At 48.7% G+C, this 25943-nt stretch overlaps 2 protein-coding genes across 9 annotated transcripts in view; one reads left to right on the top strand and one right to left on the bottom strand.

The window, feature by feature from the left end:
- The first annotated feature begins 491 nt into the window (after positions 1–491).
- On the top strand, positions 492–19900 carry DEK (DEK proto-oncogene). Of its 2 annotated transcripts, none has more exons than XM_029052961.1 (11): positions 492–597; positions 4882–5044; positions 9518–9619; positions 10592–10701; positions 12051–12145; positions 13252–13372; positions 14233–14421; positions 15751–15883; positions 16184–16338; positions 17130–17198; positions 18102–19900. In XM_029052961.1, the coding sequence occupies exons 2-11, from the start codon at positions 4891–4893 to the stop codon at positions 18111–18113; spliced, it is 1140 nt and encodes a 379-aa protein (XP_028908794.1). In that variant the 5' UTR covers positions 492–597; positions 4882–4890; the 3' UTR covers positions 18114–19900. The 2 variants fall into 2 exon arrangements, with proteins under 2 accessions (XP_028908794.1, XP_028908795.1); XM_029052962.2 differs by lacking the exon at positions 492–597 and adding an exon at positions 826–847.
- Positions 19901–20751: 851 nt separating this feature from the next.
- The window catches only part of KDM1B (lysine demethylase 1B), a 30367-nt gene continuing 25175 nt past the window's right edge, over positions 20752–25943 (bottom strand). For 6 of the 7 annotated variants that reach the window (XM_029052955.2, XM_029052958.2, XM_029052956.2 and 3 more), the window contains 4 exons: positions 25546–25671; positions 25311–25433; positions 24076–24228; positions 20752–22970 (listed from right to left, as the gene is read on the bottom strand). In XM_029052955.2, coding sequence (XP_028908788.1) covers positions 22887–22970; positions 24076–24228; positions 25311–25433; positions 25546–25671 — 486 coding nt within the window. In that variant the 3' untranslated portion in view covers positions 20752–22886. Of the gene's footprint in view, positions 22971–24075; positions 24229–25310; positions 25434–25545; positions 25672–25943 lie in introns of those variants that run through there. The other variant, XM_029052959.2, reaches the window with a different exon arrangement.

Below are 25943 nucleotides of genomic sequence, written 5' to 3'. Positions count from 1 at the left end.
TGGGTGGATGGATGGATGGGTGGGTGGATGGATGGATGGATGGATGGATGGATGGATGGATGGATGGATGGATGGATGGATGGATGGATGGATGGATGGATGGATGGATGAGTGGGTGGATGGATGGATGGATGGATGAGTGTGTGGATGGATGGATGGATGAGTGGATGAATGAATGAATGGATGAGTGGATGAATGAATGAATGAATGAATGAATGAATGAATGAATGAACACCCAGGCCAGAGCCCCGCCCCCCGGTCCCTCTGTGACCTTCGCAGCGGCTCCGCCCTCCGGCGCCCCCTGCCGGCAGCCGGGGCCTCGGGGCCCATCGGCGCGGCGCCCCCGGGGGGGGGGGGAGGAGAGAGAGAAAGAGGAGTCCCTCGGGCGCATGCGCGCGTCGTCCCGGGCGCCTTCCGGCCGCGCCCTCCCATTGGCTGGCGCCTTCCCGCCGCCCGCCCCCGCCGCCATTTTGAAAACCCGAAGGAGGCGGACGACGGGGTGGGGGGGGCGGGGAAGGAAAGAGGTCGCGGGAGGCCGGGCGCCCCGAGGATCCGGAGTCGTCGTCGTCGCCGCCATCGTCGTCGTTCTCTCGCCAGGTGAGGGGGGGAGGCGCCGTTGGGGGGGGGGGGGACGGCGCGCGCGCAGCCACTTCCGGTCCCCGCCGGACTCAGCCGCTTCGATCCGGTTTCCCGCGCCGGGCCGGAGGCTCCCACCCTGCGCCCGACGCTCGGGCCCCGCCTCGTCATGGCCGCCGTCCGACGGGCGAGGCCTTTTGGGGGGGGGGAAGGGGGAGGTTCGGGACTCCGGACCGCCCGGCCGCCCCCGCTAGCTTCGCTCCTCCACTAGGTATCGATGGAGCGCTTCCGCGGGGCAGACCGCCCGGAACGCAGGGCGAGCTGGCGGGACGGTTTGGCGGCCTGGAAGGGGCCGCGACGCGTGGCCTAGTGGCATCTAGGACATCCGCGTGCCGGGATGGATGGTGTGTGGCGTTTAATAGACGCCGCGGGGCCGGGATGCGTGGGCTGTGCCTATAGTGCATGCCGTGAGGCCGGTTATGTGGCATATAATAGGTGCTGCCGGCTGTAATACGTGTTCTGTGCATATAGTGCGTGCTGTGAGGCCGGTTATGTGGCATATAATATATGCTGCAGGCTGTGATGCCGGTTATATGCATATAGTGCATGCTGTGAGGCCGGTTATGTGGCATATAATATATGCTGCAGGCTGTGATGCCCGTTATATGCATATAGTGCAGGCTGTGAGGCCGGTTATGTGGCATATAATAGGTGCTGCAGGCCGTGATGCCGGTTATATGCATATAGTGCATGCTGTGAGGCCGGTTATGTGGCATATAATATATGCTGCAGGCTGTGATGCCGGTTATATGCATATAGTGCAGGCTGTGAGGCCGGTTATGTGGCATATAATAGGTGCTGCAGGCTGTGAGGCCGATTATATGCATATAGTGCATGCTGTGAGGCCGGTTATATGGCATATAATAGGTGCTGCCGGCTGTGATGCCGGTTATATGCATATAGTGCATGCTGTGAGGCCGGTTATGTGACATATAATAGGTGCTGCCGGCTGTAATACGTGTTCTATGCATATAGTGCGTGCTGTGAGGCCGGTTATGTGGCATATAATATATGCTGCAGGCTGTGATGCCGGTTATATGCATATAGTGCAGGCTGTGAGGCCGGTTATGTGGCATATAATATATGCTGCAGGCTGTGATGCCGGTTATATGCATATAGTGCATGCTGTGAGGCCGGTTATGTGGCATATAATATATGCTGCAGGCTGTGATGCCGGTTATATGCATATAGTGCAGGCTGTGAGGCCGGTTATGTGACATATAATAGGTGCTGCCGGCTGTAATACGTGTTCTGTGCATATAGTGCGTGCTGTGAGGCCGGTTATGTGGCATATAATATATGCTGCAGGCTGTGATGCCGGTTATATGCATATAGTGCATGCTGTGAGGCCGGTTATGTGGCATATAATATATGCTGCAGGCTGTGATGCCGGTTATATGCATATAGTGCATGCTGTGAGGCCGGTTATGTGGCATATAATATATGCTGCAGGCTGTGATGCCGGTTATATGCATATAGTGCAGGCTGTGAGGCCGGTTATGTGGCATATAATAGGTGCTGCAGGCTGTGATGCCGGTTATATGCATATAGTGCATGCTGTGAGGCCGGTTATATAGCATATAATATATGCTGCAGGCTGTGATGCCGGTTATATGCATATAGTGCAGGCTGTGAGGCCGGTTATGTGGCATATAATAGGTGCTGCAGGCTGTGATGCCGGTTATATGCATATAGTGTATGCTGTGAGGCCGGTTATATGGCATATAATATATGCTGCAGGCTGTGATGCCGGTTATATGCATATAGTGCAGGCTGTGAGGCCGGTTATGTGGCATATAATATATGCTGCAGGCTGTGATGCCGGTTATATGCATATAGTGCAGGCTGTGAGGCCGGTTATGTGGCATATAATATATGCTGCAGGCTGTGATGCCGGTTATATGCATATAGTGCAGGCTGTGAGGCCGGTTATGTGGCATATAATATATGCTGCAGGCTGTGATGCCGGTTATATGCATATAGTGCAGGCTGTGAGGCCGGTTATGTGACATATAATAGGTGCTGCCGGCTGTAATACGTGTTCTATGCATATAGTGCGTGCTGTGAGGCCGGTTATGTGGCATATAATATATGCTGCAGGCTGTGATGCCGGTTATATGCATATAGTGCGTGCTGTGAGGCCGGTTATGTGGCATGTAATAGGTGCTGCAGGCTGCGATACGTGTTCTGTGCATATAGTGCATGCTGTGAGACCGGTTATATGGCATGTAATAGGTGCTGCAGGCTGTGATGTGTGTTATATGCATATAGTGCATGCTGTAGTGCCGGTTATGTGGCATATAATGCATGCTACGTGCTATGATGCATGGTATATGGCATACGGTGCATGCTGTAATGCCGATTATATGGCATATAACGTCTGCTACGTGCTACGATGCGGTGTATGGCATACAGTGCGTGCTGTGATGCCGGTTATATGGCATATAATATATGCTGCAGGCAGTAATGTGTGTTATATGCATATAGTGCATGCTGTGATGCCGGTTATATGGCATATAATACACGCTGCAGGCTGTAATGTGTGTTATATGGCATATAGTGCGTGCTGTGAGGCCGGTTATATGGCATATAATGTCTGCTACGTGCTACGGTGCACGTATGGCATACAGGGCATGCTGTAATGCCGGTTATACGGCATAGAATATATGCTGCAAGCTGAAATGCGTGTTATATGGCATATAGTGCATGATATAATGCATGTTTATGGCATATGATGTCTGCTACGTGCTATGATGTGTGCTATATGGCATATAATGTCTGCTACGTGCTATGGTGTGTGTTATATGGCATATAATGTATGCTACATGCTATGGTGCGTGTTATGCATATTACATGGCCTGTAGTATATGCTGCATGCTATGATGTATGTTATATGGCATATAGTATATGCTGCATGCCACAGTGCATGTTATATGGCATATAATATATGTGGTCTGCCATGATGCACGTTATATGGCATATAATGCATGATGCGTGCTCTAATGCATGTTATATGGCATATAATACATACTGTGTGCTCTAATGCATGTTATATGGCATATAATATATGCTGCATGTCCTGTGGGCTACATGTCACAAAATCATGTCATGTTATATGCTGTATGTCATGTGATATATGCTGTGTGCCATGACATATGCTGTGTCGTGTGTGCTATGTGTCATGATGTGTGCCATGTGTCATATAATATATGCTGTGAGTCATGTGATATATGCTATGTGTCATGTGATACATGCTGTGTGCCGTATGCATGTTATATGTCATGTGCTATTTGTCATGTGGTTATGCACTATGTCACATAATGCATGCTATGTGTCATGTAAAATGTATGCTCTATGCCCCATGCATGCTATATGTCCTATGCATATATCACAGAATGCATGTTATATGTCGTACAATGCATGTTGTATGCCATTGAATGCATGCATCATATACCATAGAATTCATAGGTCATAGGGTGCATGTTGTGTCATGTGATGTGTGTTATGTGTCATGTTGTATCTTATATGTCATATAATGAATGTTGTATAATTTGAATGATCTGTTATAGGATGTGGATTAGGTTATGTGGTGTATGTTAAATGATGTGCATATTGTGTGTTGTATGTTAGATGATGTATGTTGTGTGTTGTGTGTGAGATAGCTGTAGTTGTATTTCTCTTTCTTGATGCTATCGCTGCCCATCTGCTTGATTTGTCATCTCTTTCCCCCCTTCTAGACGGTGAGACCGTCATGGGGCAGGGATGGTCCCCCTCTGTTGCCCTGTTGTCCGTTTCAAGCGCTTAGTCCAGCGCTCTGCACATGGGAAGCGCTCCATCAGTACGATTGGATTGAAGGAATGCGCTTAGTCCGGTGCTTTGCACGTAGTAAGCGCTCCATAAATACGATTGAATTGAATTATTCAATCAATAATTTGAATTATTACAAAGTCGGCTGCCTGACTTGGGGCAAGTCACTTCTCCGTGCCTCAGCTCCCTCATATGTACAGTGGGGATGAAGACGGTGAGCCCCACGTGGGACAACCTGATCACCCTGTATCCCCCCAGCGCGTAGACCAGTGCTTTGCACATCGTGAGTGCTCAACAAATACCGTCACTAGTATTATTTGTGGCCAAATGGTACTTTCCAAGGGCTTAGGACTGTGCCCCGCACCCGGTAAGCACTCGATAAATACGACTGAATGAATGAAGACGGGGATGATGACGATGGTGATGGTCTCCCCGCAGGCCGCCAGCATGTCCACTGTGGTTCCCGCGCCAGAGGAGGAGGAGGAGGACCGGCCCGTCCAGAAAACTCCCCAGGCCGACCCCCAGCCGCCCAGCAAGAAGGAAGAAAGCGAAGAGGAGGAAGAGGACGACGATGAAGAGGAGGAGGAGGAGGAAGAAAAAGGTGGGGTGACCTAGATGAAACCCGGGCCTGTGTCAGTAACCCTAATCAGTCGGAATGGGTACATTCCAAGCGCTTAGTACAGTGCTCCGCACACAGTGAGCGCTCGATAAATACGAATGAATGAGTGAACGATCTAATGATCGGGGCATTTGTTCAGCGCTTACTCTGTACCAGACGCTGTCCTAAGCAGGCCTATTCATTCAGTCCTGTTTGTTAATAATAACAGTGATGGTATTTAAGGGCTTACTCTGTGCTGAGCGCTGTTCTAAGCCCTGACACTTCTGTCAAGCACTTACTAGGGGCCTGCCACTGTTTTGTTAAACTCTTATTATGTGCCAAGCACTGGCACTGTTCTGTTACGCACTTACTGTGTGCTAAGCGCTGTTCTAAGCACTGACGCTTCTGTTAAGCACTTACTATGTGCCTGGCGTTGTTCTGTTAAGCTCTTATTATGTGCCAAGCGCTGTTCTAAGCCCTGGCACTGTTCTGTTAAGCACTTGCTATGTGCCAAGCATTGTTCTGAGCGCTAACCCTGTTCTATTAAGCGCTTACTATGTGCAGAGCACTGTGCCGGGAGGGCCTGTTCGTTCAATTGTATTTATTGGGCGCTTACTGTGGCGCTTGGGAAAGCACAACAGTAAACAGTGACATTCCTCGCGCACAACGAGCTCACAGTCCAGAGATGTGTGATCCCCAAATCAAGCTCCCCAGAAAGCCCACACCCTTTCACGGTCCCGGATCGAGAGGAATCGAGGGCAGAGAGGACCGTAAAAGCCTGAATGAAACGCGGAAGTTGGCCTATTTTTTATGTTTGGCGGGAACCCAGCATCGTAGCTGTGTTTTCGGGAGATAAGTTGTCTAAGGAGGGACTGATTGTGCGGTTTGTGACTCAGCCAGTCCTCCTGTGCTGTCTTATGGCTGGTTTCTCTTTTGGAGAGTTATGTGGGTCTTTAGGGCCAGAAGGGAAAGGGATGAATTGAAGGGGATGAGGAGAAAAGTGGTCTCCCTTGCCTTGGAGGGCCCCTTGTATTAAGGGAGGCCATCAGTAAGCGTTTGGTTTTGAATAGTTCATCTGGTTTTGAATAGTTCATCTGGTTTTGAATAGTTCATCTGGTTTTGAATAGTTTCGGCTGGTTTTGAATAGTTCATCGGACAAGGGTTTTCGAATGAGAAAGCTGAAATCTGCTGGCCTTTTTAGTGATTGTTTTGGAAGATCAGGTGCCTGGCTGGTGCGGAATTTATTACTAAACATCCGGTGTTCCGAGTTCCAGTTTGGGGGTCACACTAGAGAACTCTCTGCTGTGAAAACAGTTGGGATGTAGTAAGAGCAGATGCCCAGATCGCAGCTCCTCTCTAGGGTTGGAGGGAAACATCAAGGTGTCTGTTTAACTTCTGCGCTTTCCAAAAAATAATTAAGACCAGCTCTCTTGAGGAGATCTAAAACCATGATTTTCCTCCTAGAGTATTTCGCTCCATGTAGTGTTGGCAAACTTGCATCTTGTAGGTTTGTGATCTTGGAACCAAACACCACCGCCAGTTGACAGGGCCTTGTTTATAGGAGGGCTGTTAAAGTCCAGAGGCCCAGACCCCTAAAGAAGCGGGTTAGAGTTAGGCTGTCACAGTAAGACAAGTGAGTGGAAGAGGTGGGGTGGAGTGGAATGAGAAAAGAGAAATCGGAGAGGACACCACCGGCCATTCCGGCAGTGTGGGGGCTAACAGGCAGACTGAAGCGGCCGTGACTCTTTAGAATTTAAAGATGTGGCGAAGCAGCCTTCTAAATGTGACAGAGCCGTGTCCTTCTGGGAGACCGCAGGAGCCGGACCCACCTGGGGAGCAGAAATCTTGGGAGGCATTGCCCTCTCTGATCAACTTCGCGAAGATCTGTTTTGCCAAGAGGTAAATCGGAAACCAGATATAGGCCGATTGTGGAACAGACCCATTAGCGCAGCAAGGATCCGTCTTTAATTGTAAAAATTGCTGGAGGAATCAATCAATCAGTATTTATTGAGGCCTTACTGTGAGCAGAGCTCTGTACTCAATGCTGGGGAGAGGACAGTAGAGTCAGTAGGCACAGCCCCTGCCTTCAAGGAGTCTACAATCTCTCAGGGGTTGGAGACAAAAAAAAATTACAGGTAAGGAGAAGTTACAGAGACTAAATATTCTCTGTACTATAGGGAGAGTGAGTACCTATTTGCTGAGAAGCTAGGACTCAAGGGCAAAGGTGTCAACAGGGGTGGAAATAGGGTGGAACTAGAGTTAAGGGATTAGGCAGAGAAGGCTTCATGGAGAAGATGTGTGATTTTAGTAGGGCTTTGAAGGTAGGGAAGTCATCTGTATGTGAAAGGGGAGGTTTGACTCCATATCTGCCTTTCCAGCCTCACTTGCATAAATGGATAGGACCTCATAGTCAGATGCATCACCTTTAAAAATGAACGGGGGGGGGGGGGGGAGTGGGTGTGGGTGTGGGCGTGGGTGTAAAACTATCCTTTGCCTTCTGAGTCAGTGGAGGACTAGCCAGCCAAGTTTTTTCATCCTGGTTCCTACAGAGACCCCAAAGGCAGCTTTTTGCTGCTGAGCTCAACATCTGTTAACACCCAAAAGGTCTTTTGACACCCAGATGGGGGATTGGCTAGTCTGAAAAGAGAAGCCAAAAGGCGAGCCGTAATTCTGATGACGATGGGAAGAGCCCTTAGAAGGAAGCTCAGGCCCATTTAAACCGGGCGGAGGCTGGAAGGAGGGACTGGGATTGAATGTCTAGGGGCTTGTCTGGTGCTTGGAAACTCTTCAGCCCTCAGGATGCCTCCCCAAAGGGGGATCTGTGGGCTTTCTAAGCGTGACACAGGACGTATCTGGGGTAAGTGTCCAGATGCGCCATTGCGAGATTGTCCACGGGCTGTAGAAGCGTGTTGCACAAGGGAGGAAGTTGTAGGACCGAGACTTGAAAGGTCCCAATGGGCATTAAATCTTAACCTCGCCACTTCTCCCTCTTGGCCTCCTGGATTTGACTGTTAGTCATCCCTCTCGGCAGTGAGGTAGCCCGTCCAAGTTAATCGACGCAAAGACTAGTGTTTAAGTAAAGAAAAGGGAACTGTCAAAGCCATCGAAGCGGGGATGGTGTTTACCAACTCTGTTGTACTCTCCCAAGCACTTAATAGAGCGCTCTACACACAGTTAAAACTCAGTAAATGCCATGCATTGAATGATTGGTGGAACTTTGCCTTTTGCCCCATTTGGAGCCTCGGAGCAGCCAAGAGCCTGAAATTCAAGACCACCCGAGTCCGGGTGGGTTTTAAGATCAGCGACAAAGTGACACTTTCCAGGTTTTCAGACGTGTGAGGTTTTATTTTGCCCCCACATTACTGAGAAATTGAAATTTTTCTGGGCATAGAAATTATGACCTTGTATTCTCCCCAGGTTTTATGCAGTGTATTATTCCTCAGTAGATTCCAATATCACTAATAGACTCTGTCCCTAATTAATATATTTGGAAAACAATCATCTCCTCTGAGGATTCCCCTCTAGGTGCCTTGGGACACTTCCATATGTAGATGTGCGTGTGTGTATATAGTTCATGGGTGTCTCACTGGTAGCTCATGCAGGCTGAAATCAGCTTGTACAGTGCCTGGAATATAGTTAGCAAGAAATTAACTGGGAGGAACTGAGGCTAATAGAATATTTTCCAGTGGAAACCTGTAGTGTTCCAGCTTGAGGTGGAAGTTTGGAGCAGGCAGACAGTGATAGAGTAAGACAGTATTCTGGCGGGCTTTACTGTAACGTTAAATCCCCAGAACCTAATCTTGTTTGTTTTTTTAAAAAGAGATGGTAATATATTTGGGATCAGGTTACCTCTTGGAAAAAGAAGACACTTAATAAAACCTTGAAAATAAGCAAATTTCTAAGTGCCCGTGGCCTGAAGTAAATTTGTCCCAGAACCTGAAAAATATGCTCTGCCTCTCCTTTCTCTTCCCTTTTGTTTGGTTTTCTTGGGGATCTCTTTGCTGCAGGTAATTTGAGGAGCAGTAACAGAGCGATAGGAGGAAGAGGCACAGTTGACAGGTAGGATAAGGATAGCTAAATGTGGCCAGAGCTAATGCCTAAATGTTTTATTTTTCCAGGCCTAATGAATTTTAAAACTTAGTAGGCTAATTGAATACATTCAGAATTAGATTGGAGTCTTCAAAAAAATTTGGATTATTTTTTTCCTTTATTAAAGAGTCTTGCATGGTGGGCTAGAAATTTGGCCTGCCCAATTTTGGTCATTCCCTTGCCAGGTCTGAGAGCCGTGTTCTGAATGGCGGTTTCCGAATCTAGGTTGCTCCGTGGCCGCCCCTCTCCCCCTACCCAGAATAGGGGGGCATGGGGAGGGAATATGAACCTGGCCAAAATGGGTTTGGGCCCACTCACTACGGAACTCTTGGCTCCACCAAAAAATTCCTTTACCTTTTAACAAAATGGAATCTTTTTATTTTCTAGAAAAGAGTCTCATCGTGGAAGGCAAGAGGGAAAAGAAAAAAGTGGAGAGGCTGACGATGCAAGTGTCTTCTTTGCAGAGGGAACCATTTACAATTGCGCAAGGCAAGTTGGTCCTGCTTATCTGGCTCCATTCTCTCGACCCTGCAACTCAGTTGCAGATCAAGTCTGTCAGATGCCTGGCTCCCGGGTGCAGGACGGCTGACCACACCTGGACGAGACATTTTGGGCACCCATTCCCTTGCCTTTGTGCTGAGGGGGAAGATGTGGCCGCTGTCACTGCGCTCCAAAGTTTTCAGGGATCTGGGAGCCTCGGTTCTTGCTATCTCCATGCCCCGAAGGGCTTCAAGAGCCGACACAACAGCCTCGGCCCAGTCACCCCCTTCATGGCTTCTCGTGTAGCTGCTTTCGGGGGGGCGGGTCCGGTGATAGAAGCCGGGAGCATCTCTTTCATCAGCGTCAGTTCCCTGGCCTCTCGTCTGGCATTTGGTCGCCTTGTCTCTGTCCTACCCGTCTCTCCCTTTCCTGCCCTCCTCAACTCAGGAACTACTGTCCCCATCCACCAACTCTATCGGGAAGATTGGAAGTAGCTGTAAATCTCCCAGTTTCTTTTCTTTTCATGTTATTTAATACCGTGCTCAATCCCTTAGTGACTTTACAAAGACTTAATAACTCGTAGCGCTTCTAAAAGTGTGGCCCGCATAGGAATCAGTAACCACATTTGCGGCTCAACCGCAGAAAGGAGTTTAACGTGCCTGGCGTGGAGTCACTGTTTCTGTTGGTGCAGGTGAGCCTGCTCTTCTGAAGAGCAGCTTTTACCTCTTAAGTTCTCACTTCCCTTGAAGGAGTAAAACTTCTAATGTACATGCTCTCGGGTGTCTCCAAATATTTAGGGGTGTCTAGTATGTGTCTGCCTAGTAATCCAAGATGTGGTCTTTTTCCCTGAACGTGTCCATTGAATTTTTGTGGGGGATATTGTAAGTTTTCCATTTTGTTTCCCTTCGTATTAATTTGTAGCCAAGTAATGGACCTGTAAGTTGCAACCATCCACTTTAAATCAGTGTTGTTCCTTCTTAGGCAAGGGACAGAAACTCTGTGAAATTGAAAGAATACACTTCTTTTTGAGTAAGAAGAAAACGGATGAACTTAGAAATCTACACAAACTTCTCTACAACCGACCAGGCACAGTAAGAATTCTTTAAGCTCCCTTTATCTCTTCACACATCGGCATTTTTGAGTTTGGGCATCTATTTGATAGCCTGACGAGTAAACTGAACTAACAGTAGAATAACTGCTCTGTTGCACAGGTACCTTCTGTCGTTTCCGCCGTTTCTCTCCCTTCCCCCTACCTACTGCTCCTCACAGCCTGCTGTCTTCCTCCCCCGACTCCATCCCCACGATGACTAACTCAAGAGAAAGGGGAACTGGTTTCATTGATATGGTTCTGTCCTTTTCCCTCACTGACCCTCAACCTGACCTCACATCCCAACCTTGTGACGTGATTTTGCCGGGGACATCAGTTTGCAGGCCTAATTACCTCCTACTGGGGGGCTTCAGATCGTAGGTTGGAAGGAAGCAGGCAATTATGTGAAGGACCCCCGTCTCCAATTAGGTCAAATAATCAAGATTCTGCTGTAGTTCAAATCTGAAATTTTAGTGTCCTCCCCTGTGTGCAGCTATTTGTTGTTGTTGAACTGGTGTTTATGACTTACCCCTTAGCTCCTATACAGCATACAATCCAAAATAAATTCAGGCGCTTAGTACAGTGCTTTGTGCAGAGTAAGCGCTTAGTAAATGCGATTGAATGAATCAAATTGTTAAAATTTTCCTTTGGTCGAAAGTACAGTGTTATTGATCCAGCTTTTACATTAGCATCTGAAAAGTCGTGATTATTTTTGGATTATCATTATTTACCATGATCAGTCATGGGTTCCTTAGGCCAACTGGGAAAATGGAAAGAGTTTTTCTTTCCCTACCACCCCAAATGGAAGAATCTGATACACGTTTAAGCAGGTTTTCAAAATTCCCTGTTATAAGCAGTTGCCCTAATTCAGGTCAGCAACTAAATCAGCTGAATGCACTGAAAATGTATATGAAAAATTAAAGGAATTTAGTGAAAACCCTGCCTTGTTTAAGTGAAGTGGTATTAATTTCAGCTCAAAAAAAACTTGGGTGGTGGAGAGTATGTGGGCCTAAAAAATTTCAGCAACATTTTGTGTTTTTCATATGCCACCTAAAGTGTGGATCGATTTTTTAACAAAATGCTAGTTACTCTGAAAAAAGTTTGAAGTCTAAGAGGATAACACAGCAGAGAAGTTAATGGAAAGAATTTCACTAAGTTCTAAAAACAAGAGTGAACAGATGAGCAGGCGATCATTGAAGTATTCTAATTCTGAAAGTATATGAGATGGTGAACGTTGGCTGTAGATTTGTTTCCGTCATGTGCTGAGGTCTGTCAAAAAATAATCTATGGAATGTATTTAATGTGCATATATCTTTTACCTAAGAAAAGAACAGTAATTGACACTATTTCTAGGTAGCCTCGCTGAAGAAGAACGTGGGACAGTTTAGTGGCTTTCCCTTTGAAAAAGGAAGTGATCAATATAAAAAGAAAGAAGAAATGTTGAAAAAGTAAGTGGTAATTCTAAATATGCCATATTGTTTGTGCTTCCTAGACTTGTATTCGAGTTTAAAAGGTTTCTGTATGCCGGAAATTAACGGGACTTAAATACCAGAGTTCGACTTTTCACAAATGGAAATTGTCACTGAGAAATCTTTAATGTCAACTAGGCATTAAGGGCATTTTAAACAATTCAGTCGGAATCATTGCTGAGTAAAAGTTAACCGCTTGCTTTAAAGCAGTTTAAAGACACTGGACTTGACAGAAACATAAAGTCAAGCTGAATACACATCTTCCCAGTAAGCGGGGATCTTCTTTAGGGGTAGAGGTATTAAGTCAATCGTTGGTATTTATTGAGTGCTTACGGTGTGCAGAGCCCTGTATTAAGCCCTTGGGAGAGTACAACCCAACAGAATTAGACACGTACCCTGCCCATACCGAATTTGCAGCCTCTGAAAGCTCTGCACGTAGTAAGTACTTAATAAATACCATTGATTTATTGATTATAAGACCAGAGCAAAAGGTTTTCTAGTTCAGTCAGTGGCATTTCTTGAGAACTTACTGTGAGCAGAGCACTGTACTGAAGAGCATGGGAAGATATACTACATCAGATTCAGTAGATGATCTCCGCTTACAAGGAGCTTACAATCTACGGGGGAGACAGACATTAAAATAAATTACAGATAGGGAAATGGTAGAGTATAAAGATATTTACATAAGTGATTTAAGAGCTACGCATTCTCCTTCTGGAAGTATTTGGAGGAAAAGGCAGCAATTAAAGAACTTAATTCTTCCTAAAAACTGTATGTTAACGATGGCTTGTGACTGATTTGAAACTTAGGTTTCATTATCCAGGAATTCCAGTAAAAATGTTCGGGGTCTGGAAAATAAAGCTCCGTTCCTTACGTGTATGTGACTGAGCTCACCTTTCCTCCACTTCAGCATAACCTACTCTCGATTATGGGGTTACTCCTTTCAGTACCCCATGACACATAGTGAAATCACGTAAACTTAATGTTATTACTGTCTTTGACACTTAGGATCTGCAGTAAAACTTCAGCTCACTATCCGCACCTTCTGTTGGTCTTTCCCTATTTCTCCTTTTCCCCATTTTTAGGTTTAGAAATGCCATGTTGAAGAACATCTGTGAAGTCCTTGATTTGGAGAGATCTGGCATCAACAGCGAGCTGGTGACCCGAATCTTGAATTTCCTAATGCACCCAAAGCCATCTGGCAAGGTGAGAGTTTCTTCTGTCGTCTCTTAACATCTGCTTCCCGGCCGAGGGGAGAGGAACCAGGGCGATGCATCTGACCGAGGCCACCATCAAAATGGCGGTAACTCTCTTTTCGTCCCTTCCAGGTGTTTGGAACCCTGAAAGCAGCAGGAATTAATGGTGACCAAAGCCTTTTCTGCTCACTTCCTTGACCCTCTCCTGGGTTTATGAACCCTCCCCCTCTGAGCCGCTAATCTTGTTACGGACAGGGAGCGTGACTGCTAATTCCATTGTATTGTACTCTCATTTGATGGATGGCTTTTATTGAACACTTACTATGTGCAGAGCACTGCCCTAAGCGCTTGGGAGCAGACAGTACAAGAGAATCAGCAGATATGTTCCCTGCCCATAACGAACTTAGAGTCTAGAGGACGAGCTTTCTCTCCCAAGCGCTTAGTACAGTGCCCTGCACATGGTTTGCACTCAGTAAATACTGTGGACTGAGCCGTGTTTGGAGAGGAGCTGGCTAACTTGTCCCCAGTCTTGCTTTCCTACCTCCCCTACTTCTGGGGGAGTTCAGGAGTTTAGCTGAGTGAGATTCTGGGTAGGCAGGTGGAGATTTGAGAGTTGGGGCATTTGGAGTGGACTTGAATTTATTTACCAATCTGTAGGGGATCAATGCTGGAGAAACAAGATGAGTGTTGGAAATTGAATTGGAGTGTTTATCCCCTGATTTTTGTTAGGGGACAGGAGAGAAAAAACAGTCTCTCTTGTACAACTACGGAATTCCCGTAACAGAAAAGAGCTTTCCAAGCGAAAGCCAGGTTTAAAACTCTTGGATGTTTAAGTCCGTGTTGTGTGATTGAGGCCTTTAATTTACACAGCCTTTGCCCAAGTCCAAAAAAACCCCCAGCAAGGGGAGCAAAAAGGAACGGAGCAGCTCGGGAACAGCCAGGAAGGCCAGACGGACCAAGTGCCCTGAGATTCTGTCAGACGAATCAAGCAGTGAGGAGGATGAGAAGAAGGAAAAGGACGAGTCTTCCGAAGAGGAGGATAAAGAAAGCGAAGAGGAGGTAAAAAATTTCCTTTGTGAAATTCCTAGGCTTCAAGTGCTGTACAGGATGCCCGAAAGATCATAAAAGCTGGTCTTAAGTACCCTGATAAAAACTCGTAGATTAAAAACTAACATTTCATTAAATCGCTCTTACTTCAGCTTGGTGATGGTGTGCAGGGGTGTGTTGCTCATTGAGGCAACCAGGGCCCAGGGGCTTGGTTGGGAAGCCTAAACTTTGTCATCGGGCCCTCCCTATCCATAACTCCTTTAGAACTCGGGTCCTTCTAACTCCCAGGCCCGTGCTCTACCCACTAGGCCGTGCCGTTTCACGCTCCAGGACTCAGAGTTTGCACCGTGTAATTGTAGTGTAATAATAATAATTGTGGTGTTCGTTAAGCACTTACTATATGGAAGGCACTTATACTAAGCGCTAGGGTAGGTAGAAGGTAATTGGGTTGGACACAGTCCATGTGTGTCCTACATGGGGCTCACAGTCGTCATCCCCATTTTACAGTTGAGGTAACTGAGGCACAGAGAAGTGAAATGACTTGCCCAAATTCACAGAGCAGACAAGTGATGAAACTGGGATCAGAACTCAGGTCCTTCTGACTCCTAGACCCGTGTTCTGTCCATGAGGCCGCATCATTCCTCCAGCTCCAGTTTCTAAGTCTCTAAGCTCCCTCAAAGAGGGTAAAGTACAGAATCCTCCCCGATTCTTGGTACCCCACTGGACCAGCAGAACAATTTAAGAAAAGAGCGACCTTTTGAGAATTAGCTTATATTGTTTTTAAAATATGAGTCTAAAAGTTAATAGCCATGAAGATTATGGATTATGCCCCAGACATCTGCAGAAGTTCTCTTAGCTGTTCTAGTGTTGCTTTTTATGGAAGGGTCAAGTTGGTAGGAATTGTGTGTGTTTGCTTTCCTGTCTTTTGAGGGTGCACAAGTTTAGTTGAGAACTGGAACTTCTAAGATGCAGTTTGGAAACGGTTCTGAAAGGTTTCAGCGTTACGGAACTATAAACGAGGGCCTAAAATTCCATTTCTTTCCAGACATACACCTAACAACTTTGTACGTTTCTTGCAGACAAGGTTAAGAAGGTCTTAAGGTTCAGAAAAATTTTGTGTTTCATTGGAAGATGTTTTGTATTTTGCTTTGAGGGGAGGTTTTAAGGTACTTGTTAAGCGCTTACTATGTGTCAGGCATCGTACTAGGCGCTGTGATTATTGGTTTCTGAAATGTCAGTTTTCTGCAACTAGAACAGGAGAGCAGTTGCCTTGGCAAGCAGAAGCTAAAGTTGTGGGCTTAACCCAGATGTATTTGTGTGCCTTTTTTTTTTCTCCGATAGCCACCTAAAAAGACATCTAGAAAGGAAAAGGCAAAACCAAAAACTCCTAAAAGCAGAAAAGCTGTAAAGAGTGCTAACGTCAAGAAAGCAGACAGCAGCACTACAAAAAAGAACCAAAACAGTTCCAAAAAAGGTAAAGATTTTTCTTTATAAACTTCGGAAATTACAGAGCCATAAAGACTTTCACTAAACATCTATCTTGCAAATTTTGAGGGGATTAAATTTACAAAGGTGGGATCTGTGAGCATGCTGCGAACAAATTCGATTTGTTTGAGACTAAAGTCTGACTAAAGAAAGTAACGGTAAAGCTGTGGGAAAATAACAATTAAGCAGATAAATCAATGCTTTTTGAAATGCCACTGGACTGAAGAGAAGCTCATTTTGTTATCCGAGAAGACCTTTCCATATAACGGAATACAAATTCTGCCTTTAGATTTAGAAAGTGAGTCTGAAGACAGTTCCGATGATGAGCCTTTAATTAAAAAATTGAAGAAACCCCCAACAGATGAAGAACTGAAAGAGACTGTGAAGAAGCTATTGGCCAATGCTAATTTGGAGGAAGTTACCATGAAACAGATTTGCAAGGAGGTAAGTAGCTGATGCTCACATTTTAAAAATACGTATGGGTTCATGAATTCATCCACCCGTATCCTTCAGTTGAGCTCTTTTGGGGTTTTTATGTTGCTGTTGGAATTTTTCATCAACTTAGAGTTTATAACAGCACAAGTTGAGGCCTTTGATAGGTGAATTTTAATCACGGCTGTCTCCGAAATCAGCTTCTTAGATTGCTCTTTCAAGTGGGGATAGTCCTTGCTCTGCGCTTCTCCATTGCGTGGTTTGACTAAGCAGCTCGAGGGTGTCCTTTAAAGACAGGCCAGATTTTAGTGGGATGACTCCAGTTATTTTGAATTGGCCCATGAGGTTCTGACTCTCAGGTCGTCCCACGTGAGGGTCACAGTCTTAATCCCCATTTTACAGATGAGGGAACTGAGGCACAGAGAAGTGAAGTGACTCGCCCACAGTCACCCAGCTGACAAGTGGCAGAGCCGGGATTCGAACCCATGACCTCTGACTCCCAAACCCAGGCTCTTTCCACTGAGCCATGCTGCTTCCCATAAATACCATTGTTACTAGCGAATACACCCTGAAAGCTGTCTCAAGTGATTTTTTTTCCCCATGTGCGGCCTTCTGAAATTCACATTCTAGCTGAAGGAGTCACAGACCATCAGTAAAGTTGCATACTGGGTAACAGAAAACGTAGTATATAGCCCAGCCCATTTGTATTTATTAATGCAATACCTTTTACCTGTAAATGAAGTGCGTTCTCAGAGATCAAACCATTTAGTCTTTGCTCACTCTTGTCATATGCTGTTTCTAAGGTGTATGAAAACTATCCGGCTTACGATTTGTCTGACAGAAAGGACTTTATCAAAAAGACTGTTAAAGAGGTAAGCCGTGTGCCTCGGTCCGTATGTGTTCGCGCGTAGCTCACCTGTAAACACTCCCGTCCTACTTCTGCTCCTACTTATTCTCTTCCCCTTCTTTCCTTTCTCTTGTCACAAGCAGTTGTGGTTCATGCAGGCCTGTCTTTCCCCCATTAGACCGAAAGCTCCTTGAGGGCAAGGACTGTGGATTTTTGCCTCCGCTGTACTCTTCCAAGGGCTTAGTTCAGGTGCTCAATAAATACAGTGGATTGATAGGTACGCATGGGTGTGCGGGTCTTTAAAGGGTTAGGAAGTGGTTGGGTTTAAAAAAAAAAACAAAAACCGACAACTCTCCGTCCGGTTTGAGCTTCTCTTGAATTGGGTGAGGTAATTTGAAAGATGTGTGATTTATTGCTATTGTTCTTGTCCCTCCCTCTCCCCCGATTAGACCGTAAGCCCGTCAAAGGGCAGGGACCGTCTCTATCTGTTACCCATTTGTACATTCCAAGCGCTTAGTACAGCGCTCTGCACATAGTAAGCGCTCGATAAATACTATTGAATGAATGAATGATTTTAGGGGAGCACCTATAGGTTTAAGTTGATTTTCATAGGGTGATGATTCTTCTAGATGTAAGCGCTAATATTGTCCTTTGCTGGACAAAAACAAACCACTCTGAAGCTTGAGCTGAGGGACCTGTGGGTTTTGCCTCCTCCCTAACGCACACCTTGTAGGCAGGAGATCAGCTCGTTGTGGGCGGGGAATGTCGTAGTGTTTTCTTGTCCTCTCCCCAGCGCTTGGTACAGTGCTGTGCACACAATAAGCGCTCGATAAATACCATTGACCGACAAAAGTGTCGAGTGCGTGCGTCCCTCTTGAGAACGCAGAAATTTCAGCCGAGGAAAACTAATGGACCTCTCTCGTTTCAGTTGATTTCCTGAGGCAGAAGAGGTTTAGAGACCGCCGATTTGGCCTGTTCCCACGGGAGGCTGAGATCTGATATACACCAGCAATAAGAATGTATTTCCTTTTCTAAATCCTTATTGGAGTAATATTAAGCAGACCTGACTGCTGACTGTATCCTGAGTGTTCTGTATATTTTTGTTTTCTCCTTTTAAATTGCATCTTTATGCAGTTTTATTAGTTGGATTTTTTTTTTTTTTTTGGCATGGCAATGGATGTCCCCTGCTTTTTTATAGTTGTGTATTTTGTACATTTTGGATTTCTTTATATGATGTCATAGATCTTCGAACCAATGTAGCTTTTAGTGTGCTTAAGCCTGCTTATGAAAACTTTTAATAATCAAATAGAACAAAAGCTGTTAACTCTCAGCATGTGCACATGAAGAGATCACTGGACGATTGCAGTATTTGGTATATAGAATATTTTGAATACACGTCCAACTCTGAAACTCCCCGACCCAGCTTTACGCCGGCGTGTTCATTATATTTGAAATATACGATCTACGTGCTACAGATGGCCAGACTTCTAAATCTGAACTCTCATTCTGCATGTGCGCGCGCACTGTGCGGATTTTCAGAGCATGAGAAACTAATCGGCGTAGATGTTATTTTTGTACTTTTAAAATTTCGTTGTATATAAAATTTTCATATTTCTTTTGTCAAACCAACTTTTTAATCTAGTTCCCCGTAGACCTCTAACGTACAATGTCAGTGTTCAGCCAGTGGGCTGCGTTGGGAAAGCGAAAGAAGCAAGCGCAGTGAGAACAGTCACATCCTTGACTTTCCCCCGTTTGGCCGTGGGAGCGTAATTATAACCACCTGCAGCGGGCTCCGTCGAGAGGCGTCTGCCGATGGGGCCTGTCCCGGGGTTAAGTCGGCCTCGCAGCCACGTGCGGGACGTCCGCAGGTGCTCCGGGGAGGGCCGCAGAGTCTCGTCTCCACTTCCCGCCTCCGTCGGCGCACCGAACGTCGCAAATGAATTCTCTAAGGACGACGAGAGGGTCCCGTCGGACAGTGGGAGACGGCGCCTTTTAGCTGGCTTTACGAGCTCATTCGAGTCGCGGAGCCCGTTCCGGGGTCTCGAATGATCCCCGCCGACCGTTCCGGGCCACAGATCGACCCGCCCCCTCCTTGGCTCGAGCGGGCCGCATCCTCAGATCGGCGTGTCGTCGCGTTGGTTCTGGCGGTGACTGCCCTCTCCGCTGCAGCCAAAGTATTGCTCAAGAGCTCAGAGTTCATTTGTAAATGCCACTTTTTTATACATCGAGCGGGAGTCTTCGTTTTAAACCTCGATACTAGGATTTCAGCCAGTCAGGGTGACCGTTGATCTCCGTACTCTAAAAATTACTGCGTTGCACACGGTCCTCCGTAATGAAACCGAAAGGATCGCACGGGCGGGGTTTTATATCGAGTACCTTTAATGCGTCCGTCTTTAGCCGTATTACTGTCTCTGATGAAAACCAATTTATTCTCTCTGGTTGGAGAAGAATCCCGGTATTGTCGTTTGGTGTTCAACTGTCCTCGCACCGAGGCGCGAGGGGCGGGTAAAAATCCAAGACCTCGATTCGACCCTTTCGCCGGCAACACGGACCGTTTGCGTTTCCTTCCGTGGACGTCAGATTTGACACGGACAGAGTTCTCAAAATAGGTAAAGGCGTGCCTAGTTATCGGTCTCCTTCAGGTAGGAACCAAGATTGGCTCCTGATTTTAATGAAATTGTCAATGAAAGAAATTAAAAATTGTGACTGCTTTAACCCTCTCTTAAATCTGGTCTCTCGCTTTTGATTTTCATAAGAGTTTCCTGTTTCCTTTTTGGAAGAGTGAAATCACCGAAAGCGAAAGGAGGTTAGCACGGTAGCCATTTGCATACCGACAGCCCTGCTAGAAATCAGTAGTGGGGCAGAGACCACCCGTCCTCGCCAGGACTGAGCTTTGAAACCTTAAGCTGCCCCACCGCTGAGCTAGGAGAGCGGAAGTGTTTCTGAGAGAGAGAGAAAATCTCTGTTTCGTACCTCATCACTGAGGTAGCCTAAGGAAAAGAGCAAAAGCCTTGGGTTCGAAGTGCTCAATACATACCACTGATTGATTCTACTGAGATGGTGGGCAAATCCCTCCTCTGTAAAATGGAGGTGAAGTGCCTCTTCTCCCTCCCCCTTAGTCTGGGAGCTCCCCGGGGGAGTTTCTCAAATAGCTCGTAGCGATTGACGTACGGTAAGCATAGAATTTTTATCATTTGTTCCGGCTCTGAGGGTGGGAATGTTTGTGTAAAGGAATGCCCCAGGTCCTGCCTGATTTTGGAGACAAGTCTGCAGCTCTTCTCCTCACCCCACACCCCTCAGGTGCTTCCAAGAGTGCGAATCAACTCAAGATCACCTTTTTACCGTGTTGGGTGTTCGTGAAAAGGGGCAGAGAGATGCCGACCTTTGCTTATTTTTCACCCCGACGCTGTTAAAAATTGGAAGGGGCAGAGGTGGGGGCAAAGGCAGATGACGACGACCTTTAAATTCTGCTAAAGACCATCTCAGGCCACGTAGCTTCGGTGCTTACCACGGCTCACCTAAAGACCACATTACCACTTTGTGGTCCCTGTCAGGATTCACGGAGGAGAAATGAGAAATAGCATTCTTTCCAGTTTTATTTTGCATCCTTATTACAATCACAGTTACGATTTAACAGGTCATGCTGTGCATTCAAACAATAATATTCCATTTTCCTTTTTTTAAAAAAAGCATATCCCTTGCTTATTTACAAAAAAAGTCTTTACAGACAGGATGGAAAAACATGCTCAAAATGAACTCTGAGGTTTATGCTAAGGGATCTTAGTATTTTTCCTTAGCTGAGGAGGGCCTCACAGTCAGTTCCTAGCCCTTGAGGAGCTTACATGAATATTTAAATTGTAGTCATGTGCTATACCTCCCTCTAAGCATGTTTTCCCCACATCAGAACTGCCCCAGAGTGCAGTTTTAAGTGCCTTTATACCAAAATAATAATAATTTAGTTATTTATTATGGATTACATTTTAGTATTGACATAATGCTTGGCATTTATCTCCCTAACATTCATTTTAATGCTAAATAGCTTAAGGTGGAGTACATTCTGATTTGGTACCAGTGATTTCCCATTTAGATTTATCTTCTACGTATTATTCTTTAAGTTTCCCACATAAACTTTGGAGAAGAAACTGAAACAGTTCAACCTCAATTGCCCCTTTCCTGGGATAAAGTCAAAGCCTAGTTAAAACCATTTACAAAATGGACTGTTTTCCACAACCAGCTTTTATCATCGTCTCACCTCAGTTTCCGAAAACAACAAACCAGAAGCAATTAATCGTCGATTTAAAAACCCGAGAGCGGAGTCACGGCCGACACTGACCGATGTCTCTTCCGCCGGTCCGACGGAGCCGTGAACTCGCTCTAAATCACAACTGCATTTTTCAACCGCGGCTGACGGCAGAAGAACGGTAATTCGAAGGCCCGCTTTGTCATTTAACTCATCTTGCTGGGTTCCCGAAAGCGAATTCTTTTACTTTGGAAGGTTATAGAGTTAAAAAAGATCCTAGAAACCAATCGTCGTAACAGTTTGACTCGATTTCCTAAGATTAAACCATACGTCCCGGGAAGGGGAAAAACAACCCCAGGGTTTTAAAAAAAAAAAATCTGTAAAAATGGCCGGGAAAGTCTTCCACGTTTCTTCTGCCGTTTTCCACCGGCCCTGCCCGTGGAATACTCCGAGCTGTTCTAGCTCTAGTTCCTTCAAAAAGCTCCGTTACCCTTTTATTTAAAAATCACCACCGCCGTCACCTTTGGTGACCCTTCTTCGCTCTAGGTCGCTTCAATAGTTCTCTCCCTACTTAATGTTTCCTATCTGCCCGTGAACCTCCCGAATTGTGCGTGTTCAGAGAGGCAGAGGGCCCCCCCCCCCCATCGCAGTGGAAACCGTCCCCGCTATCTCCAGGTGGCAAAGCAGAGAAGAGGTCTTCGGGCCGGCTCCAAACGAGGAACTTTCCGCCCCGTCACCCCCGACGCCGAGGATGGGGGGGGGGGGGGGGGGCGGCTCCGACCCCTCCCAGGCTGGCTCGGCCCGGACGGAAGCGTCCAGGGCCTTTGGGTCACCCCCTTGCCTCTCCCTGTTCTAGCCGGACGATTCCCCCCCCCCGCCCCCAAGCCAGCCAGTGGTTTGGGAAACGTGTGCTTTGGAATCTCCCATCGCCGAGGAGTTTGAAAATGCCGTTCTTTTCCTTCTTTCAAACCACAGAAGGCATAAGCTGAAAGGTACGCTCCCTCCGAACGAGCAGCCGAGAATGAGGTGGTTCAGAGGGTTTTCGGCCTGTTCCCCCGAGCCAAGATGGGCGTCGGCTCCGAAGAGCGGCTCCGCCTGCCCGAGCCAACCCGGCCCGGCCGGGGAGACCATCCGAAAAGGCCCGGCTGCAAACTGAGGATTCACGTCCCCGAAGAGGACGTTGGGTTGCGCGCGGTCTCCGACTGCCTCGGCCCCTCCTCCCTTTTCAACGATTTTACTCCCTCCCGTGGGCAGCGGCCCGAGAGCCGAGTCCTGGGGCGAGAGGCGGAGGTGGGAGAGAGGTGCGAGGCCCAGCCCGGGTGCCAACGGTCCCTCCCGAGGTCAGCGGTCCCGCGCGTCGGGGGCCTCTCGACTCGGGACGTCCGGGCTCCGAGCGGGAAGGGGGCCGGCGGCCAACGCCGAGGGGGGGCCGGCCGGAGGAAGAGACCGCGGGCGGGACGGAGGGGATCCGATCTAAAAGGCCGCTATCTTGCTGGCTTCTCGGACGCCGCTCAGATACGCTCCCGTCACGGTCTGTGGAAAGTGCCTGTTGGTAGCCTGAAACCAATGATACTTCCGTTCACCGAGATCCTGCCGCCGGCGGGGATTCCAGGCGGGGAGGGGCCCGGCGGGAAAGGCCTCGAGGGACGGAGTAGCTCCCTGAGGCTAGAAGTTACCCCGGGAGAGGAGAGGAAGAGGGGAGGGCAGGGTTAACGAGAATAACCGTGCCACCTGTTGAACGCTTACTCCCGGTGCTGTACCCAGGCCCTGGGGCGCATCCAAGCAAATGGGGTTGGACGCCATCCCCGTCCCCCGTGGGGCTCCCCGTCTCGATCCCCATCGGACAGCCGAGGTAACGGGCACGGAGAGGGGAGGTGACCCGGCCCGGGGCACGGCAGAAAGGTGACGGAGCCGTGCCGGCGGGGGCGGAAGGCCAGGTGTCCGGCGGGGGGGGGAGAGGTATGAACGGAGAAGAGAGGAGGGGAGGGAAGCGGGCGAGGGAGTTGCTCGCTTGCCTGAGACCCAACCTCAGGCGGGCAGGAGACCCAGCTGAGGGCCGAGGCGAGGGAGCGGGGCCGCACGACTCCCGGCTCCGGCGAGAAGGGCCCGGAGCCGCCCCGCGCTCTCCCCCGGAGCCTCGGAAACCCGGCGGCCTGGTAGGCGCGGTGGCTCCCGGCCCACGGCCGGGTCAGGTCCGGCGCCGGAGAAGCGGCCCGGCCCGGTGGACGGAGTTCGGGCCCGGGAGTCAGAAGGACCCGGGTCCCAATCCCGGCTCTGCCGCTCGTCCGCTGGGTGACCCTGGCCGAGTCGCTCCCCGTCTCTCGAAGCAGCGTGGCTCGGTGGAAAGAACCCGGGTTTGGGAGTCGGAGGGCGTGGGCTCTAATCCCGCCTCCGCCACTTGTCTGCTGTGTGACCTGGGGCAAGTCTCTTAACTTCTCTGCGCCTCAGTGGCCTCATCTGGCAAATGGGGATTGAGACTGGGAGCCCCTGGTGGGACAGGGACCGTGTCCATCCCGCTGATCTCCTATCCACCCCGGAGCTTAGTACAGAGCTTCGCCCATAGAAAGAGCGTAACAGATACCACAATTATAATTAGCCGATCCTCTCGGCGCAGCCTCGGAGGGGAGACTCAAATCATCGGGGAGAGAAACGAGATACAGACCTCGCCGGCGAAAAAGATTGTCCCTTGGACGTCCTCGGCGAGGATGTCGTAGGCTTCCCCGCTCCCTCCCGTCTTCACAAAGCTGTAGGCCATCTGGATCCACGGGTCTTGGCTCCAGCGGGTGACGAAGAACTTCACGGGATCCGGAACTTCCTGAGACGGCCGGGGGAGGAGGAGGAGGAGGAGGAGGAGGAGGAGGAGGAGACGCACGGCACAGTTTACGGATCGACTGCCGCGGCCCCTGCGGGGGGGACACGCTCTGCCACTCACAAAAGTAAGTGGCTCCGCCTCTCGTCTGCCGTGTGACCTCGGCCAAGTCACTTCACTTCTCTGGGCCTCAGTTACCTCACCTGTAAAATGGGGACTGGGACCGTGAGCCCCACGTGGGACAGGGACTGACTGTATCCAACCCGATCGGCTTGTAGCCATCCCAGGGCTTAGTACGGAGCCCGGCACGTGGTAAGCGCTTAAATAGCATCATTATTATTAATGATCAGGGTATCCGGTAAGGGCCTGCTCTGTGCTAAGGACTGTGCCAAGCGCCGGGGTAGATACCGGACGATCAGAGCGGACGCGGTCCTCGTCTCACGGTCTGAGAAGGAAGGAGGGCGGGGATCCTACCTGCAGTCCGCGAGAGGAGAAAACGGGGGCCCAGAGAGGTGAAGTGACTTGCCCGTGGTCACAAAGCAAAGGGGGAGAGGTGACAGGGCCCAAAAGCCTGTACTTGGGCAGCCCTCAATCAATCATTTATTGAGCGCTTACTTGTGCGCAGAGCACCGTACTGAGCGCTTGGGAGAGGACGACAGTTAGTCGACGCAATCCCTGCCCTCGAGAAGCTCGCGATCCTCTGGGTGCCGAGCAATGAACTAAGTTAATGGATATTTACTGAGCGCTTACTGTGTGCAGAGCACTGCGCTAAGCACTTGGAAAAGACAACAGAGTTAGCAGACGTGATCCCTGACCTCAGGGAGCTTGCAGTCTACCGTGTGCCGAGCACCGCATCACGTCGGTCGCATTTACTGAGTGCTTACCGCGCGCGGAGCGCCACGCTAAGCGCTGGGGAGAGGCCGCTCGAGTGAGCAGACGCGATCCCCGCCCACGAGGAGGTTGCGATCTCCTGGGTACCGAGCGCCTGGGGGAGCGCGGCCGGAGAGCGAGGAGGCCCACTCCACCGAGGCCCCCCTGGGCTTCCCGACCCGCCCGACCAGAGAACCCGGGGCAGGAGGGCCCCTGACCTGCTCCTTGAACAGCTCCCGGAGGGTCGCCATGCACTCCTGCAGGACCTGCTGGTCGTCCAGGTTCCCGATGGAAGCCACGGCCTCCCCGCTCACCACGGACATCAACACGCTCGTCTGACTCTGGAAAACCCAACGGCGGGAAAGCGAGCCCGGGACGCGCTCTCCCTCTCCTTCCGGCAACGGGAGGTCCCGCGCCGCCCGGCCCCGCGTCTCCCCTCGCCCGGACGCTCACCTGGGGATCCATGTCGTAGAACACGGCGAACAGCCCGCGCTTGCTGGAGTTGGGGGGGACGTGCCCGAAAAAATCAGCCCCCTGGATCTTGCTGTCCCAAAATCGGTACGGAAACTGCAGGGCAATCTAGGGAGGCGGTCGGGGAGGGGGGGAAGAAAGACGGGGAGAGAATGCCGAAGGAGAAGAGCTGTTTGGGACGTGCATTTTTACACATATATATATATATATATATTTACATATATATACGGTATCCGTTAAGTGCTCACTCTGTGCCGGGCACCGTTCTAAGCACCGGGGTCGATACAAGCTAATCAGGTCGGACACGGTCCAAGTCGCCATACGGGGCTCACCGTCTCGATCCCCATTTTACGGATGAGAAGACTGAGGCCCAGAGAAGT

Source organism: Ornithorhynchus anatinus, chromosome X2, assembly GCF_004115215.2.
Source record: "Ornithorhynchus anatinus isolate Pmale09 chromosome X2, mOrnAna1.pri.v4, whole genome shotgun sequence".
Taxonomy (NCBI): Eukaryota; Metazoa; Chordata; class Mammalia; order Monotremata; family Ornithorhynchidae; genus Ornithorhynchus; species Ornithorhynchus anatinus.
This window is presented reverse-complemented; position numbering and strand designations above follow the sequence as displayed.

Excerpts from the sequence above, each read along its gene's own strand:
- DEK (XM_029052961.1), top strand. The coding sequence starts at position 4,891 with ATGTCCACTGTGGTTCCCGCGCCAGAGGAGGAGGAGGAGGACCGGCCC. Across the intron at positions 13,373-14,232 it reads ACCCAAAGCCATCTGGCAAG|CCTTTGCCCAAGTCCAAAAA; the intron begins GTGAGAGTTTCT and ends TAATTTACACAG. Across the intron at positions 15,884-16,183 it reads CCAAAACAGTTCCAAAAAAG|ATTTAGAAAGTGAGTCTGAA; the intron begins GTAAAGATTTTT and ends TTCTGCCTTTAG.